The sequence below is a fragment of the Cololabis saira genome, chromosome 15, assembly GCF_033807715.1.
Source record: "Cololabis saira isolate AMF1-May2022 chromosome 15, fColSai1.1, whole genome shotgun sequence".
NCBI classification, from domain to species: domain Eukaryota; kingdom Metazoa; phylum Chordata; class Actinopteri; order Beloniformes; family Belonidae; genus Cololabis; species Cololabis saira.
Genome location: NC_084601.1, coordinates 29,176,629 through 29,195,583, shown reverse-complemented (window position 1 = coordinate 29,195,583; position 18,955 = coordinate 29,176,629). Strand labels below are relative to the sequence as shown.

Below are 18,955 nucleotides of genomic sequence, written 5' to 3'. Positions count from 1 at the left end.
TTTTTCATCTCCGCAGTGCTTCATATCCGTGGGTACTTTCCCAGTGAAACTCGAATCTTTATAAAGTTATTCATTAATTGTTCTCTTCGCTGTTAAAGGTGGGTAGCTGGAAGATTTCCCATCTCATAAAAAGTTGTATAAATGAAGGCTGCAGCCGTTCAAATCAGATTATAAATCAGATCAGCCGGACCGTGATGTGATACCGGAGTGACCTTTGGCCTCTGGCCTGCTGCGCTGTCAGACAGCCATGCGTCTGCAGCCGCCACCGCCGCCGCTGGAAAAGTCTTGATTTCTCTGATTATCTGTCACATGCTCGACTCCTGGAGACGAGTGAGAATCACATTTCATTCGAGAAGTCGGCAGAAACGCGCTTCTGCAATTCGCCCCCATTCCCGACCGTAATGGGGTCAGGAATGGGTGATTTCATGGTGTGACGTGGAGCCAAAATAACACACAGAGAGCAATAAAAGATGACAACAACACTGGGAACTTCGGACGCAGGTCAGCAATCGTTGTGACGTTTATTGGATCAAATCAATGGCAGCCAGACTGCATAAATACTGAGGTTCAGTCGGCCTCTGAGTCATCGCAGATCACACTTCTGAGGTACGACACATCTCTCAACCCAACCTTTGCTTCCAAAAGTGAGTCGGTTTCTTCCAGAAACCAGAGATCATTCATGTTGTGTTTGGCTTCTTTTCCCAGCGGTCTTTGCTTGCAGTCATCATGAAGGTGTTTGCAGTAATCCTCGCCCTCGCCGTCTTCTCAGGTGAGTTCAGAAACTTTTAAAAGAGGAATAGAGGGGGCGAAAAAGGAGGATTGCATGGTTTGTTGGAAGGTGAGGGAGATGAAGGAATAACAGAGAGGACAAAAGACGGAGACGGACGAGAACGTCGATCAGCCGCTGCGTTCGTCCAGCAATTTCCAACTTTCTTTGGCTCAAAGGATTATTTTATACGTGTTTATGTTAATTATGAGCACAAGGATTTGGAGTAAAAAAACATGCAAACCAGTCTGCTGCAAGAAAGTCTCTCATTTCTTCATGGACGTTCAGAAAAACATTTATTGCCCCGTCACCAAGTAGGAGCACTTAGTTCTGCCGACATATCTATTAAAGCAAGATATGTTTGTTCAGGGAGCACAAACTAGTGCTACTTGGACATATCTAACTAGACATATCATCGTTGAAAATATGATTATTTCTGCTGCAAAGTTGAACATTTTAACTTGGGGAACTTTTGGAGCCAGCCCCCTCAGTGGTCAGCTGGTGAGGTGGAAGTAGTCATATATTACCCCCAGGTGATCCATTTTTATCAACATTAAGGCTACATTTCCATCGTTTGAGACTTTTATTTTGAAAATACCGCTTACTGAACCCACTCCTAAGCAGCAAAAGCAATCTTTTATGTATTTACTAGGGCTGTCAAACGATAATTTTTTTTAATCGCGATTAATTGCATGTTGTCCATAGTTAACTCGCGATTAATCGCATATTAATCGCACATTTATTCACACATTTTTTGCTGTTCTAAATTACCTTAAGGTATTTTTTAAATGTTTCTTAATACTGTTAACAACATGAGAAAGGACAAATATGCTTGTTTTATGCCAATGTTTATTCAACTTTCCACAAAAAAAAGCTTTTGACCTGAATGTAACATTCCTTCATAAATACAAACACAATGTAGTCCCCAACTTTACACTTGTAAAGACTAACTTAAGATTCCGTGTTTTTTTAAGCAGCTCAATTTAAAAAAAATAACCATATGCATCACAAACATTGTACAAGAAAATCTTCCATGTAATTATGTCTAACCTCATGTGGAGGAAAATAAAAGGCTCAAAAAATATCCCCTTCTCCTAAATGGGCTACTGCTTTGGATTAAACTGTTAAGTAACCGTATCTTAGTAAGTATTAGTAGTATCTTAGCAACAGTGGTTCCCCTGGAAGGCAGTTTATATGTGCAGTCGTTGGATGCTATGCGAATTATCATCCTCCACGATGTTAATCGGCTTGCAATATATATTGATTTATAGTTATATGTATATATATATCGATATATAGATTTATAGTTATTTTTATGTATATAATTGGAGGTAAATATATGAACCAGTATATATAGCATATCTACTCATATAGTTATTCAAGTATATTGTTATACCATTGCTGTCTATTGTTCTCTTTTATATTGTAGTATTATAGTAAAGTAATGATAATGTAATACTATACATTATAATTACTTCCATTAGTACATACATACATTGTAGCACAACTAAATGCTGGGTGTTTGTTTTGTTTTCTTTTGTTTGCCTTGATTTGCTTGGATTTTGACTATATTTATACATATAATTGAGTATTATATGACTATATTAAACAGTTATTAAAGTAGGTATGGGTGTTTTATAAGTAAGTTTATTGAAACTCTTGTTATATGTAAGAATGTATGTAAGATTCAGTGTGTTTACTTCATTCCTACTCCGTTTCGAGCATGTTGGTGGATCCGTGAGGTCTGCCCAAGTGCTGTACATACAGGACTGTCTCAGAAAATTTGAATATTGAGATAAAGTCCTTTATTTTCTGTAATGCAAAAATTTCATACATTCTGGATTCATTACAAATCAACTGAAATATTGCAAGCCTTTTATTATTTTAATATTGCTGATCATGGCTTACAGCTTAAGAAAACTCAAATATCCTATCTCAAAAAATTAGAATATTCTGGGAATCTTAATCTTAAACTGTAAACCATAATCAGCAATATTAAAATAATAAAAGGCTTGCAATATTTCAGTTGATTTGTAATGAATCCAGAATTGATGACATTTTTGTTTTTTTAATTACGTTACAGAAAATAAAGAACTTTATCACAATATTCAAATTTTCTGAGACAGTCCTGTGTGTGTATATATATATATATATATATATATATATATGTATATATATATATATATATATATATATATATATATATATATATTTGTATTCTGTTTTATTTTTACTTTTTTTTACTCTTTTTATCATGCATGCAATACAATTTTCAAATCAAATCAAATCAAATCACCTAAACATTTCCTAACTGAGTCTCCGTCTGCGCTAGGCTGCCAGGCCCGAAGCATCGCTCCGGAGGAATGGAGGAGCACGCTGGAGGACACGGTGGACAAGCTCAAGGAGTACATGACGGACATGAACACCAGGGCTGAGGAGGTGGTGAAGGACATCCGCAGCCACCAGATCAGCAGGGAGCTGGAGTGAGTTCACCTCTTATTCACATCCAACCAAATCTGCTGCCAGCTCCTGATTGGTTGGTTTTAGACATTACTTCCAGTGGCGGCTGGTGCTGAAAATCTTTGGGCACAATCTACCTTGGCATACATCGGGGTGTAACGGTCCACAGAAGTCACGGTTAGGTACCAGCTTGGTACAATGGGGGAAAAAGAAAGGTAGAAAATGATATTTTGGTCCTTTAAATTTGAGAAATGTAACCATCCAACAATAATGACTTATTGGACATACGTTTTAGTGAAGAAGTTCAGTTCTGCTGCAGTGGAAAAAGAAAACTGAACATAAAGTAGAGGTTTAACATTTCAACAAGTCCACTGTTATTTTGTTTTTTTCTTCCTGGTTTGGGTTAAGTTTATTTTACACATTAAAGAGAAGAACATTTCCATTGTTCTGTCTGTAATTTATATTATTTGAAAAGATATAGTTCTTTCTTTCAGATATTTGATCAACAAACATTATTTCAAAAGCAAGTGTTATTTAACCTATTTAAAACAAAATTTTACCTTGTGAAAATCATGTTTTTATATTTTAAACTGGTTCATGTTTGGACATTGTTTTAATTCTGAATCCATTCTGTTCCATAGTTTAACTCCACTGACTGATATAGAAAATATTTTCATTGTTGTTCGTGTTCTGCAAGTCCTAAAATTTAGAGTACCCCTTAAATTATAGCTCCCCTCTCTGTCATAAAACATAAACAGTTATAAAGCATTACAAACTGTAACAGTAGGGCAAACGCACAGCATTGTTTTGTATTTTGTGTCTTTCAAATAAAAGACCATTTTTTTCCAGTCATATGTTCCTCATTCAAGGTTGTTAAAAAAATACTGCTATAATATCGTATCGTACCGTATCGTGAGATTAGTGTATCGTTACACCCCTAACATCTATTGAAATTGTGGAGAATACTGTAAATGCGTCTGAACCGGCCCGTCTCGCCCCGACAGCACCCTGTTCCAGGACAGCGTGGCGGAGATGTCCATGTACAAGGACGACCTGCACACCAAGCTAGCTCCCTACACCCAGGAGGCCAGCGAGCGCCTGGGGCGGGACCTGCAGCGCATGGCGGGAAAGCTGGGCGAGCACATGACCGACGCCCGCCAGCAGATGGACCTGTACGGCCAGGAGCTGAGGACCATGGTGGAGCTCAACACCGACGACGTCAGGAACCGCCTGTCCGCCTACAGCCGCAAGCTGAACAAACGCATCCTGAAGGACACCGAGGAGATGAAGAGGTGAGTCCAGCTGCAGGTGCATGATGGGAAACGCAGTCCAGTAAGACGCTTTTACTCCCTTTGGTTTTATTGACTTCTTCCGGCAGGACCAGAATGATCCGGCGCACGCTTTTTAAAGTCTTTAACTTGTGGAAGTGGAAGTGTTGAACTACGGACGAGTATTAGGGCCAGGCAGGAGAAAAAGAAAAATAATATTTTAGAGGAAGAACTTCGAGAAAAAAGTGGAAATGTCGAGAAAAAAAGTCCAAATGTCGAGATTAATGTTGAAGTACAATTTCAAGAAAAAAGTCCAAATGTTGAGAAAAAAAGTAAAAATTTCGTGAATAAAGTTGAAATGTCGAGATTAATGTTAAAGTACAATTTCGAGAAAAAGTCGAAATGTTGAGAAAAAAGTCAAAATGTCGAGAAAAAAGTCAAAATTTCGTGAATAAAGTTGAAATGTTGAGAAAAAGGGCAAAATTTCGACTTTATTCTTGAAATTGTATTTCAAAATTAATCTCGACATTTCAACTTTTTTCTCGAAATTGTACTTCAACATTAATCTCGACATTTTTCTCGAAATTGTATTTCAACATTAATCTCAACATTTCAACGTTTTTCTCGACATTTCGACTTTTTCCTCGAAATGCACAATAAAAAAAAATCTTCCCCTCTCAAATATTTTTTTCCTGCATGGCCCTAATACTCTTCTGTACATTCCTTACAATTGAATGTGCATTTAAATACATGTATTTTATGTACATAGTTCTAACTTTCTCAATTGCCTTAGACAGACCCTCATCATTTGCTCGTTATCAACTTTTTCTTTGCGGCCCGTCTTTCTCCTCGCAGAGTCGTGGGCGACTACTTCAGCGAGCTGCACTCCCGCAGCTCGGACCACGCCGAGGACCTGAGGGCCCGCCTGGACCCGTACTTCGCCCAGGTGCGCGTCAACGCCCAGGCCAAGATGACCACCATCAATGACCTGCTGAAGTCCCAGATGGAGACCGTGAAGGGCCAGATCCAGACCGCCGCCGAGGACATCAAGGAGCGCTTCGAGGACACCACCGAGGACCTGACGTCCGCCCTGGGGGGCCAGATGGAAACGCTGCGCAACTGGTTCCAGCCCTACATCACCCAGATCAGAGAGTCCATGTAAGGAGTCTCCTGGGTCGTCCTACATCCTCCCGATCCAGATCTGCTACGTGTGGAGGGTTTCAAAGAATTCGCCGATAAAACAGAAACCGATGGAATAAAATAAGAAGTGTAACATCAAATAAAATCCACTCCACACACTTGTGAGGGTCTGTTTTATTTACCGGGGAACTGAGACGTCCAGCAGTGCGGGGGTCACATGAAAAAAGTTGAAATGTCGAGATTAATGTTGAAGTACAATTTTGAGGAAAAAGCCAAAATGTCGAGATTAATGTTGAAATACAATAAAGTCGAAATTTTGTGAATAAAGTTGAAATTTCGCCTTTTTTCTCAACATTTCAACTTTTTTCTCGACAATTCGACTTTTTTCTCAAAGTGCATAATGAAAAAAAAATCTCCCTCCTCTAAAATATTATTTTTATTTTTCTCCTGCCTGGCCCTAATACTCTTCCATATAAACAAGACTAGTTTTAGTATGCTTATAAATTATAAGCATACTAAAACTAGTCTCGTTAAACCAATGGAATAAACCGATGGAATAAAGTAAGAAGTGTAACATCAAATAAATCCACTCCACACACTTGTGAGGGTCTGTTTTCTTTACTGGGGGAACTGAGACGTCCAGCAGCGCGGGGGTGTGGTCACAAGACCACACCAAGGTTTAAAACAAGAAGCACACGACGACAACAAAAGAAAACACTGATAAGGTTTTATCATCGCACCACAACAGTTGGAGATAACAGGAATATCTGAGAACACACAGTCCAAGGAGACACTGACTCCCGGTCGCCACGGAGACAAAACTCTGAACAAAAGTTCCAGCAGCACAAAAACTACAAATACTGAAATAAGATGTGAAGGATACCGACCGGATATCTTTAAATATAAAAAAAAAAAAAAAAACGATTGTTTTTCTTTAATTCAAAAGAGGATACAAAAATAAAATGACTGTATAAAACTGAAAAAAGTACAAAAAGTAGAAATAAAGATATTAAATGAAATGTAAATGAATGCACAAAAGTCACTCTAGGCAGCAATAACACTCTGGACCACATGGTGGCGGCATAACGCAACGAAGTTCACACCAGTTGTAGCAAGTTACGTCTGACTATGATACAATCCTTAGTCGATGAAAAGTGCAGTTCCTCTACTGACCACCAGGGTCTGGATCCAACAGAGATTTAGAAATATCCGACTTCACAGCAGAAATCAGCTTCTTTCACTTTCACATCCACAACAACTGAACAGCTGATTTTTTGTCAAGACATGGAACAGAACCAGAATCCAGCCCCTGACTTGTCAGTCATTAGTCCAGAGGCCAGAACAGCCCGCCCCTCCAACCGAGCCACCATCCAGCTTGGCCTGGAGATCCTCCAGCTGCGAGTTAGTTAGCCGAACGTTGGTCTCACGTTAGTAAAAGTAATCATTTCTGATGTAATTTCAGTAGTAAAGGAAAAAATTTGACAGATTCTGTCTGAACTACAGTAATATAACGCTACTTAGCACCATAGCATTGCAGCTAGCTTGTGGTGACCAAAGTACGGTGGACGTAATCCAGCCCGTCGTTGAGCCTCTTTGTCCCGCCCATTTTTGGATTAACCAGGAATGGGCGGAGCTCAGAAGAGGAAGAAGATAAAAAAGCTACAGAAACCCTGTTGGTGACATCACAGAGGGGTTCAGTTCTTTTTTTTTATACCGTCTGCGGTCAGCTCCCAGCGTACAGGGCACCTCTAGTGGTTTAACGTGGCATTACAAGTCATGCCGGACCATTCTCACTCAATAGAAACTGCATCAGCGAGCCCAGGCATCATTGTTACATAGAGTGCCTTAAAAGTTCTTTAAACCTACTTTTACAAAATTATAATAATAATAATAATAATAATAATAATCAAATAAAATAAAAAACATAAAAATGTATAAAGTCTAAAACAACAAACAGAAACATGGGAAAATGTAAAACTGCAAATTCTTATGAGAAACAACAAACTCAGTAGCAGAACATCGAGGACCCGGGTGTTCACACCGGACCGGGAGAACTAACACTGGTTTTCTGTCAAAAGTCCTTTTGTAGGTTTTGTAAGGAAGTAATAATACTTGTTTGAGGTAAAAACAAACGACCTACGTAATAAAACACCAAAACTGAAGCGACACATTTCAACAGCAAACGCTGAGACGTCCGTAAGTGTCTGCAGAATCGCTGGTTCTGGTCCGCTTGAGGACGGGGAGTCCCTGGCGTGTCAGAGACGCCGCCTCACATCCCCCTGGCGTGGCCCATGTAGTGCGTGTGCAGCTGTCTGATGTCCGTGAAGCTGGCCGCGCAGGTGGTGCAGGCGTGGACGTCCGTCAACGGTGCACGTTCACAGCGAGTCTCCTTCAACCACCTGTCAGGAAGTAGCGACTGAACCAAGAGCTTCAGGTCACGTGATCCTCCGTTAGTGTTCGGCCACCGCGGTGCACCTGAGTTCCTGCCCGCTCCTGGTTTCCCGGGAGGAAGACCGGATTGGTCGTCGCTGCTCAGATCTTCCTCCCCTGCGTCCTGGACTACGATGGGCGGCTCCGAGGAGAGGACCGGTACCACGTACAGGCGGTTCGGGTCAGGATACCTGAACAGGTGCTTCTTGGTGCTGACCGGCAGCCGGTGCGGTCGCCCGGACGACCCCGCCGTTGCTCCCTGGATGTCCGAGGGGGCTCTGCTGGAAACGAGGGGAGCTATCGTCTCCGGACGGCTCCCCGGCGCGTCGCCGGCCGCGGCGTGGCGCACCTGATGCGCCTGGAGCAGCTCGGCGCTGGAGAACCTGGCGCTGCACTTCCTGCAGCCATACGGGAACAGAAACGGTCCGGAGACGGGCGTTGGCCGTGGCGCGCTGAGGCGTCTCCGGTGGATCTCCAGGTGATCCGCCAGCGCGGCGTGGCCAGAGAAGGCGCGGCCGCACGGCAGGCAGGCGTGCGTCTTGGCACCTCTATGTCGCAGCTCATGTTTCCGCAGATTTCCCCGGGAGGAGAAACGTTTCCCGCACGCGCTGCACTTCAAACGCTGCTGGCGTCGGTAGCAGTCGGAGACGTGGGATCTCAGGGACGCTCGGTCCGCGAAGGCGGCGGGACACGCCGGGCAGGCGTGGGGCGTCCGAGCAGCGTGCTCCCGCAGGTGGTCGACGTACGAACCCAGGAAGTGGAACTCCAGCTCACACGCGCTGCAGCGGAAAGGCCTCCCTGCCCGTCGGTGGAGGCGCTGGTGCAGCCAGAGCTGGTTCCAGCGAGGAAAACACTTCCCACACCGACCGCACAAGAACCTCCCACCGAGTTTGGGAGTGATCAGCTGGAGGCGGAGGGCGGAGGGCCGCTGAGACGAGCGCGGAGGCGATGGGGCACTGACGTTTCCCGCCTCCAGGCTGTCCTGCCATCTGCACACCTGACAGCGGTGGGTCTGCAAATGCTGAGCGTAGTCGCACCAGTGGCGGTGGCACTGTTTGCATATCGGACATCTTAAAACCGCTGCGTCGCCACCCTGAGGAGCAGGGAACCCGTCCGTCTCGGCCCTGGTGGAACAGATGGCAGTTGCGGTTGGTTCAGCGTTGCAGGAGGACACCGTTGGAGCCGAATCAATCTCGAAGCCTCTTTTAAGGGACGAGTCTTTGCATGTCCGGCGTGTATTTTGGTGGAAACGCAGATCTGAGGAACCAAACCGTTTCCTGTTCAGATTACCGCAGTGCGTTCGCCGGTGCTTCTCCAGAGCAGTCGCCTTCGTGAACTCCTTCAAACACAGCGAGCACCTGAAGACCTCATCGTCACCAGCGCCATCGATGTCGTTCAGATGTGTCCTGAAGTGACGGATGAGCTCGGCTTTGCTCCGAAACATCCCGTCACAACACGGGCAGCGTGGCGCCGGAGGTTCCCGGTGGACCTTCGAATGCAGGTTGACCTCCCGGACGCTGGCGAAGCTCTTGCCGCACGTTTGGCACCTGAATGGTTTCTCGCCCGTGTGGATCCGCTTGTGGCGCGTGAACGCTGCGATGTGGCGAAAGCAGCGGCGGCAAAAAGGGCACCGGAGACTCTTCTTCTTCTTCTTCTGCGACTTCAGCGGTTGAAGAGGACGGTGCCTGACGTTGGTTGACGCTTCCTGCTGCCCGAGGTTGGCGGCTTCATCGGTGGACTCGCAGACGCCGGGCTCGAGGGAGGACGATGCCACATCAGCTGGACCACCGCAGACGGCGCTGATCCGAAGACGCTTGACTTTCCTTTGGCCGACCCAGTGGGTCTTACTCCTCCGTCGTCTCCTCCGGATCCTTCTCGCAGGAGGAGCAGATGAGGCGTCCTGCTTGTCAGGTTCTTGCTTGATGGCTTTTAAATCCACCGGATGGGACGGTGCATCAAGAGTCTTCGTCGTAGTTTCAAGCTTTCTTTTGCGCCAGGTGCTTTTGCACGATCCTCGATCCTCAGGAGCTCCCGCTTCATATTCATGCTGGATTTCAGCTCTTGGTGGAGTTGTCTTCTTTCTTACTTCTTCACCCGGTTTCATCTCTGATGTCGACTCTTCGGAGTCGAACTCAAAAACAGCAAACGGATCTTTCAGCTCTGGTGTGGCTCCTCCCATCCGTGGCGTCGGTTTCCCCCCTGAACCCTTCGACCAAAGCCCCTGCACGGTCAATTTTGTCTCGGGGATCTCTGGAGTCGTCTCCAGCCGACCTCCCGGAGAAATAAAACTGTCCGCCTTCCACTTTGACCTCCGTGACCTCTTCGTACTTCCCAGCATCCCCTCTCTGGGCGAGTTTGACTCCAAAGAGTCGGGAGGATGAACCGCCTCTTTGAATGCAGACCCGCTGGTTCCCATCTTCCGTTTGGTTCTTTTCCTTTCGACTTTAACGTCTCCAGAAACGTTTCCCAGTGAAGGAAGTCCCAAGGATGGCTCTTCGTTTGCCGGCGGGTTCTCACTCGCCCTCGCCGCCTGACCTTTCCGTCTATATTTACGTTTTGGCGTATTTTTAGGGTTCGGTGCGTCGGACGTCTCTTGTTCGGTTTTCAGGTCGTTAGAAACATCTGAAGGGGTGTTTCTTGTCTTCGCCGGCCTTTTCCGTGAACCTTTTAGATATCTTGTCAAGTATTCCTCGTGTGCTGCCGTCACCTTCGATCGTAATGTCCTCGGTCGGAGTTTCTCGTAGTTTGAATCGTCCTCTTCCTCTGTGCTTTCCACCGATGTGACGGTAGCTTGTAGTTTCTCTCTCTTACTTCTACGTTTTCTTGCCAGCTTCTTCTTTGGGTTCTCCTTAGCAGCTGAATGCGGAGGCTCGTGGTCGTGAGTGGACCTATGCAATGCTCGAGGTTCGGTTTTTACGTCCATCGGAGGGAAACTTGTCGCAGCTTCCCAAACTGGTTCGTTCTTAATCTTCCAAAGTACATTTCTGTCCACGGCTTTGTCCTTTCTCCTTCTCCGGGGAACCCCACCTTTGTTCCAGAGAGTCGTGATAGGCTGCTCGTCTTCCGCCGGTTTGGTCTCCATTTCTACGGACGGGTAGTAGTTTGAATCCCAAACCGGGGTGTCCACAGACGGTTCTGAGGGTGGTGCAGCTTCTACGTCGAGGTCGGGTCTGTTTGGTTCCTGCAGAGAAACATCTCCAGCTTGCTGGGATGCAGGGACTTCCTTCTTCCCGGTTCTCTGGATGTTTGCTCGTTGTTGGGTTCTGTTCTCGGTGATTCCGGTTTTACGGTCCACTTTCTCGGCTTGAGAAGACGCTGCTTCGTCTCCGTCGGCTGCAGCCCGAGCCAACCGGATCGACCTCACAGACGTCTTCTTCCTCCTCCGGTTTCCTCCAGGTGACGCCTTCGTCTTTTTCCCGATCATCTGTCCGGGTGTCCTCTTGACCTTCGGGGCGGTTCTGTTGCTCCCTATCGGACCCTCTCTGGCTGCGTCGTCCTCGTTCTTGGCTGACTTCTGCTCGGCAGCTTTGGCTGCCCTCTTCCTCGGTTTGGACGTGTTGACGGCAGATGTTTCCGCCGCTTCGTCTTTTGGCAGCTCTCCGTCGCCACATGTGGTTGTGGTTCCTGAGCTGATGTCACCCAACCTCTTTTGCTCATCTGATGCTGTTTGCAGCCCGGACTCTCCGTCGGATGGTTTTCTGGATTCACTGCCGTTTTCACTCTCTTTGTCTTCTGCTTTCCTCTTCCTGTTAGATACCGTCGGTGATGAAGTCCGTCCACCTTCAGCTGAACTCGTCTCAGTTTGAGACGCAATCGATGCGAAAAGATCTTTGTGCCGCAGAATTCCCGCCATGTTTAACATCCCGTCTTCCCTGCCGTCCCAGTCCTTGGCGATGACGAGCAGTTTGGCCATTTTCATGAGCGTCTTCTTCTTGAGGCGTCGACCGGGTTTGTGCTTTTTCTGATCCCGCATGTGATGAAGAACCGAGCGGTACGCTGCCTTGGTCGCCGTCTCTGAGGACGAACCTCCGCCGTCTTGTCTTTGCTCATTTGGAAGCTGAGGCTCACCCTCCCCCTGGACGGTTGCAGGTCCACACTCAGAAGCTCCTGCAGGAACCACGCCGTCTGGTTCACGGGCGCTAGCCACTGTGAAGGCTCCAGGAGTCACGTCCTCGTGCACGGGGAGGTCATCCAGAGGGAAACAGAGATCCCCTCTCCTCGGACCTGACCCGCCGGACCCCCCAGCCTCCGGGTCGCCAGCCTGCAGACAAAAGAGACGTTCAAAGTTGGAAACTTCCTTGTCGGCTTCCTTGGCGTGATTGTACCCCCCCCCCACCACCACCACTAGGGGTGTAACAATATATCATGCCTCGAAATTTTGCGATACAAAAACGTCACGATACGTGTCGTGGAGGTGACAAACTGTAGCGCGATATTGGGTTATTAATATTAATATATTGTGTTTACTAGTAACGCGCATTCTATTGGTGCAGCGGGATCACGTGACAGCCGCGCCTCGACCCGCGGACCAAAATCTTACTACGCTCAGAAGAAACTAGTACCGTTTTGCGGTCCCGATCACGGGACTCTAGCAGGGTTTTGAGCTCAGAACTTTTACTTATAAGGTGAGCATGAATCAATCTTTTTTATTATGTAAAGATTGTGTCTTCTCCAAAGGTGGGAGCGGGATGAAACGATAACGGGGTTCACCTTACGGCCTCAGGCTGGGAGCATGTGGCTGAAGCTCAGAACTTGGTAAGCACTGCTTTAACTACGCTGCACCTGTTGCCTGGAATGCACTGCAAAAAACTCTAAAGCTAAAGGAGCTCATCAATCTTGGAGCTCTGAAAACTCGTGTTAGAGAAATTGGAGCAGCTTCATATCGTACTTGTTTCTGTTTTTAATGTGAATCCAGAGCCTTAGCCCTGTTGCTTCCCCCTTGAAATGTATTTTATCTGTGTGTTGTCATTTCTATGCCTTGTAATTGTTGTTTTTGTTGTCTGACTTGTGTCTGCAATTGTAATTTCTTTTATGCTGCTGTCTTGGCCAGGCTTCCCTTGAAAAAGAGGTCATTGTGTCTCAACGGGACCGACCTGGTTAAATAAAGGCAAAATAAAATAAAATAAAAAAAAGCTCTTAGCTCTGTCATAAGCTAAATAACAGTCCTGTTGCATTTGGAGTTTGGGACTTTTCATAGTTTATTTATTTACTTTTATTTGTTTATTTAATTTTAGTTGATACATTTCTGGAAAACAAAAAAGTCAAGTCATACATGAGAGAAACTATTCAGTTTGTGGCAAAATATTTGTACTTGTATGAAACTGAAGATGGCTTGCTCTTTAAAACTTAAACAGTTATAAAGCATTACAAACTGTAACAATAGGGCAAACGCACAGCATTGTTTTTTATTTTGTGTCTTTCAAATAAAAGACAATTTTTTCATATATTCCTCATATAAGGTTTTAAAAAAAAATCTTGCTATAATATCGTATCATATCGTTATCGTGACCTCAATATCGTGTATCGTACCGTATCGTGAGATTAGTGTATCGTTACACTCCTACTGCTCACTCACCTACATGCCCTCACCCACACCGTTTTGGGGGACAGATAATCACAGTAGCCTAGTCCTGATTCAGTTTTAGAGACCTGGAATTGTTGCTGCTTGTGTCTCTGCCTGTTCCCGTTTCTGTTTGTTTGTTTTCTCTCTTGCAGATTCCAAAGGCTTGTGTGGCCGTTGGGTGTTTTCCTGTGTTTCTCTCATTTCAGACTTGCATCAGATACCCGCCCCCATTTATAAACATTTATAGAAAAGATGGAAGGGTGGAAACATGTTTATTTTGGGAGTAAAGTTGCACATTTTGTTGATTTTATCTCTGATTTTATTGCATTTATATTGTTGTCCTTTTTTTTTTGGTCTTTTAATCATTGTTGAGTGCCCTGAAAGGCGCCTTAAATAAATTAATTGTATTATTATTATTATTATTATTATTATTATTATTATTATTATTATTATTATTATCTTAACATGGAGGCCAGTGGAGATTCAGAGACCCCCCGGTGGTCAGCAGAGGAACTGCATCTATTACAACTTTCCTAAAGGCACCACACCATTTAGCATCCGTTAACTGGAAACTTTGCAGTTTCATATCTCTGCACTCAAACAGCATTTATTTTTTAGTCTGTTCTCTTTTAAATAAAGTTTTTGTCATAGTTTGTTTCTGCATTTCGCTGAAAGTTAAGATAAGAGATGAAGACTCACGTCTGCTTCTGGGATTCTCAGAGAACTCGAGGCGAGCGGCTCGTCCTCCGCCGAACCGGCGCCTCCCGTCGTCGTTACGAGTTTCCTCCCATCGCCCGTTCCTCGCTCCACCGCCGAACCTGAGTCCGGCCTGCCGCTGGCTTCGTCGCACATCTCCTCCATCGGGCCAGGACCGATATCCCTTCAATATCACCACAGAAAAACACATTAAATCTGCAGTTTAGGCCACGTCTACGCAGCATCTGACCACATGGGGGCAGCAGACGGTTCACGGGTTGGCAGCTCAAGTCGCCCTCTAGTGGGACAAAGTGGTATTACAAGACCAGCCCTCTGTAAAGGTGCTCATCAGCACAGAATCAACAGTTGGAAATCAGGATGTTTGGTCTGATGTGTCCGTCCGTCCGTCCGTCCGTCCGTCCGTCCATATGTGTGTGTCATAAGTCTGAAATCACAGCTTTAAAATGCACATGTCTGAAACTGAACAAGACCGAACTTCTCTTCATCGGACTGATGCACTGGTGACTAGTCAACCTCTCCGTTTGTGAAATATCTCACCACCAAAACCGAGCCATGATGGCCCAAAGTGGCCCGGATCAGGCCCAAATGTGTCCGGTGCAGGGGAATAAGGTGGGGGTGCTTAAGCGTGGAGCCTTGTGGAGACACACAGGTGGAGCGAATTGTAAATATGACACATCTGGGTCATGCTTGAACCCAGGTTTGGCCCAGATTATGAAGTCTGGGGCACATCTGGCCCACGGAGCATTTAGCACCGGCGTAACTGAGCCACGAGCTCCTAAAGTGGCCCGGATCAGAAGATTTTTGATGTTTATGACTCTGAAAACAAAATAAAATGACATTAAAAAGTTCATGTTGAGCAAAGTTGTTGCAGATGTTTTTGTATTTTTCTTTATATTTTGAAAGAACCAACAAGGACAGAGCTTTCTTTGATGCAGCCGCCACCACGTGACGGGTCTGATCAACTGCTGTGACGTCAGATTTTTGATTAACTGCTGTGACTTCAGATTTACGGTGAAATCCTGCTGATATTTCACTAACTCATGGATCAAACTTTTCTTGAAAAATTTTCTGCTCATATGTAACTACAATATTTCCAAATTACCTGTGAAACTATCTAACTTTAACAGCCATCTTCTATTATCCTGGTCCATGATGTACACACACAATTTCTCTCCCCACAAATATTTCATTTGGAACAATCAAGACATTAGATTCAAAAACAAATCTTTATATATCGAGAGATGGGTTGATAATAATATTTTAGGTTAAAGGTTACTGTGTTTTGCTCCTAAAGGTAAAAATTGTAATATTCCAAGGTTGAATCCCGATGATATATATGTTAGTAATATTTGCCCTTTACTAAATGATAAAGCTACAAATCATTGCATTAGATATATTATACAAAGAGATATTGTTTCTAAACCTGCAGCAGTTTTCTATTGGAATAACTTATATAATGAGATAGATTGGAAAAACACATGGGTCAGAGAGGTTACTTTTAAAATACTTCATAGATGCTATCAAGTCAAGACCAATCTTATTAAAAATAAGATAAACATTGACACACTCTTTTGTTTTTTTGGTAATGTGGATCAAAGAATATCTCACTTATTCTGGAATTGCACATATACTCATATTCTCTGGATTGACCTTAATAATTTTTATAAATGCTAAAGTTGATTCTTCCTTTAACTTGAGCAATCAACATGTACTATTTGGTGTAACAAAAAAATGATATGACAAGCCCAGACAAAGTATATTTAATCAGGCTTCTCTTAATTATTGCTAAATATCGTATTCACTGTACTAAATTTGCTAGCCAACGTCCAAATATAATTGTTCTCAAAGCTATATTAATATCGTATTCAGACAGTCTTAAACAGAGCTTAAACCCCAAAGCGGTTAAAATGAGAAGCCTATGTGAGAAATATAATATTTCCTGATTTTTTTATATTTATTTTTCCTCCTTAAACCTCAAGCCTTCTATTTTATTTTGATAGCTATATAATTTACTGTCCTTTGTAACTGCATTTTATCCTGAAGTTTTGTACCTTTTCTGTATATAGCTGTCAATAATAATAATAATTTAAAAAAACGGGCCAAAATATATATATATATTTCAGTAACTATATGAAATATATATATTTATATAAAAATATAAATATATTTCAGTAACTAACCTTTGCAGAGGGCTGATCTGCGCGTGTGCGGCTCTGCAGTGAAGCAACGACGCACCAGAGCGGCGCTTCTGCCCCGCTAAAGCCGCTTCCGAGGATACGCCTCCAACCCGAGTTCAAAATACACAATATTTACTAGAAAGAGGAAGAAAGAGTTATCAGTGGATTTGTTTTGTTTGATTCCGCGCCTTCAAGCTTCCGAGCTGGTTTTACTGGAGGAGGAGTCACATGGGTTGCCAGTTCCTGCCAGAGAAACAAGCAAAACGGATCCGCTCAAGTCGGAAATCTAACTGGAACCTCATTTAAGTCGGAATTGTAACGGGAAATTCAGAGAAACATTTCACTTTTATATTTGTTTCCGTCATGTTGGTTCCTGCCTCATAATTCTATAATTCTATGTTCGTTCTTTTCTGTTTTTTTGTTGTTTGTGGGTTTTTGCATCTGACAACAGAGTATTTGGCACCGGATCAGAACATCAAAACATTCAAATTTTCAAAATCAAGATTTTTGATGTTTATGACTCTGAAAACAAAATAAAATTACATTAAAAAGTTCATGTTAAGTAAAAACCTGGAGTATCTCGAGTTGTTGCAGAGGTTTTTGTATTTTTCTTTATATTTTGGAAGAACCAACAAGGACAGAGCTTTCTTTAATGCAGCCGCAACCATGTGACAGGCATGAAAAAACTGAATACAAATATATATATATATATATATTATATTATGTTAAAAGGGTAGACAAAATAAGCTTTGGCTTCTGTCTACACCTTTTGGTCCTTGATCTACATGAAAAAAAACTTTGTATCGACAAATAACTTTACAACGTGACCAAATAAATATATCAATATATATATATATATATATATATATATATATATATATATATATATATATATATATATATATATATATATATACATGTACAGCACATGTACAGCACTTGGGCAGACCTCACAGATCCACCAAGATGCTCGAAACGGAGTAGGATTGAAATAAAAACGTATCCAGTCCTACCCCTGAATCTTACATACATTCTTACATATAACATTCTTACATATAATAAGATGAGTTTCAATAGGCTTACTTATAAAACACCCATACCTACTTTAATAACTGTTCTATACAGTGATATACAGTGGGGAGAACAAGTATTTGATACACTGCCGATTTTGCAGGTTTTCCCACTTGCAAAGCATGTAGAAGTCTGTAATTTTTATCATAGGTACTCTTCAACTGTGAGTGATGGAATCTAAAAAAAAATCCAGAAAATCTCATTGTATGATTTTTAAGTAATTAATTTGCATTTTATTGCATGACATAAGTATTTGATCACCTGTCAACCAGTAAGACTTCCGGCTCTCACAGACCTGTTAGTTCTTCTTTAAGAAGCCCTCCTGTTCTCCACTCATTACCTGTATTAACTGCACCTGTTTGAACTCGTTACCTGTATAAAAGACACCTGTCCACACACTCAATCAAACAAACTCCAACCTCTCCACAATGGCCAAGACCAGAGAGCTGTGTAAGGACATCAGGGATAAAATTGTAGACCTGCACAAGGCTGGGATGGGCTACAGGACAATAGGCAAGCAGCTTGGTGAGAAGGCAACAACTGTTGGCGCAATTATTAGAAAATGGAAGAAGTTCAAGATGACGGTCAATCTCCCTCGGTCTGGGGCTCCATGCAAAATCTCACCTCGTGGGGCATCAATGATCATGAGGAAGGTGAGGGATCAGCCCAGAACTACACGGCAGGACCTGGTCAATGACCTGAAGAGAGCTGGGACCACAGTCTCAAAGAAAACCATTAGTAACACACTACGCCGTCATGGATTAAAATCCTGCAGCACACGCAAGGTCCCCCTGCTCAAGCCAGTGCATGTCAAGGCCTGTCTGAAGTTTGCCAATGACCATCTGGATGATCCAGAGGAGGAATGGGAGAAGGTCATGTGGTCTGATGAGACTAAAATAGAGCTTTTTGGTCTAAACTCCATTCGCCGTGTTTGGAGGAAGAAGAAGGATGAGTACAACCCCAAGAACACCATCCCAACCGTGAAGCATGGAGGTGGAAACATCATTCTTTGGGGATGCTTTTCTGCAAAGGGGACAGGACGACTGCACCGTATTGAGGGGAGGATGGATGGGGCCATGTATCGCGAGATCTTGGCCAACAACCTCCTTCCCTCAGTAGGAGCATTGAAGATGGGTCGTGGCTGGGTCTTCCAGCATGACAACGACCCGAAACACACAGCCAGGGCAACTAAGGAGTGGCTCCGTAAGAAGTATTTCAAGGTCCTGGAGTGGCCTAGCCAGTCTCCAGACCTGAACCCAATAGAAAATCTTTGGAGGGAGCTGAAAGTCCGTATTGCCCAGCGACAGCCCCGAAACCTGAAGGATCTGGAGAAGATCTGTATGGAGGAGTGGGCCAAAATCCC

At 43.9% G+C, this 18,955-nt stretch overlaps 2 protein-coding genes across 2 annotated transcripts; one reads left to right on the top strand and one right to left on the bottom strand.

Moving 5' to 3' along the window:
• Positions 1-559: 559 nt before the first annotated feature.
• LOC133460600 (apolipoprotein Eb-like) lies at positions 560-5,792 on the top strand. The gene is made up of 5 exons (XM_061741245.1): positions 560-606; positions 706-769; positions 3,099-3,249; positions 4,231-4,518; positions 5,350-5,792. Exons 2-5 carry the CDS (start codon positions 727-729, stop codon positions 5,654-5,656), a joined length of 789 nt encoding a protein of 262 aa, XP_061597229.1. The 5' UTR covers positions 560-606; positions 706-726; the 3' UTR covers positions 5,657-5,792.
• Positions 5,793-6,344: 552 nt separating this feature from the next.
• LOC133460582 (uncharacterized) lies at positions 6,345-16,678 on the bottom strand. The gene is made up of 3 exons (XM_061741224.1): positions 16,525-16,678; positions 14,327-14,507; positions 6,345-12,325 (listed from the first exon to the last, which is right to left on the bottom strand). Exons 2-3 carry the CDS (start codon positions 14,486-14,488, stop codon positions 7,904-7,906), a joined length of 4,584 nt encoding a protein of 1,527 aa, XP_061597208.1. The 5' UTR covers positions 14,489-14,507; positions 16,525-16,678; the 3' UTR covers positions 6,345-7,903.
• Between the last annotated feature and the right edge of the window lie 2,277 nt (positions 16,679-18,955).

Coding starts and splice junctions, on each gene's coding strand:
- LOC133460600 (XM_061741245.1), top strand. CDS start 727: ATGAAGGTGTTTGCAGTAATCCTCGCCCTCGCCGTCTTCTCAG. Junction 3,250..4,230: donor CAGATCAGCAGGGAGCTGGA/GTGAGTTCACCT, acceptor TCGCCCCGACAG/CACCCTGTTCCAGGACAGCG. Junction 4,519..5,349: donor GACACCGAGGAGATGAAGAG/GTGAGTCCAGCT, acceptor TTCTCCTCGCAG/AGTCGTGGGCGACTACTTCA.
- LOC133460582 (XM_061741224.1), bottom strand. CDS start 14,488: ATGGAGGAGATGTGCGACGAAGCCAGCGGCAGGCCGGACTCAGGTTCG. Junction 12,326..14,326: donor TGAGAATCCCAGAAGCAGAC/GTGAGTCTTCAT, acceptor TTTTGTCTGCAG/GCTGGCGACCCGGAGGCTGG.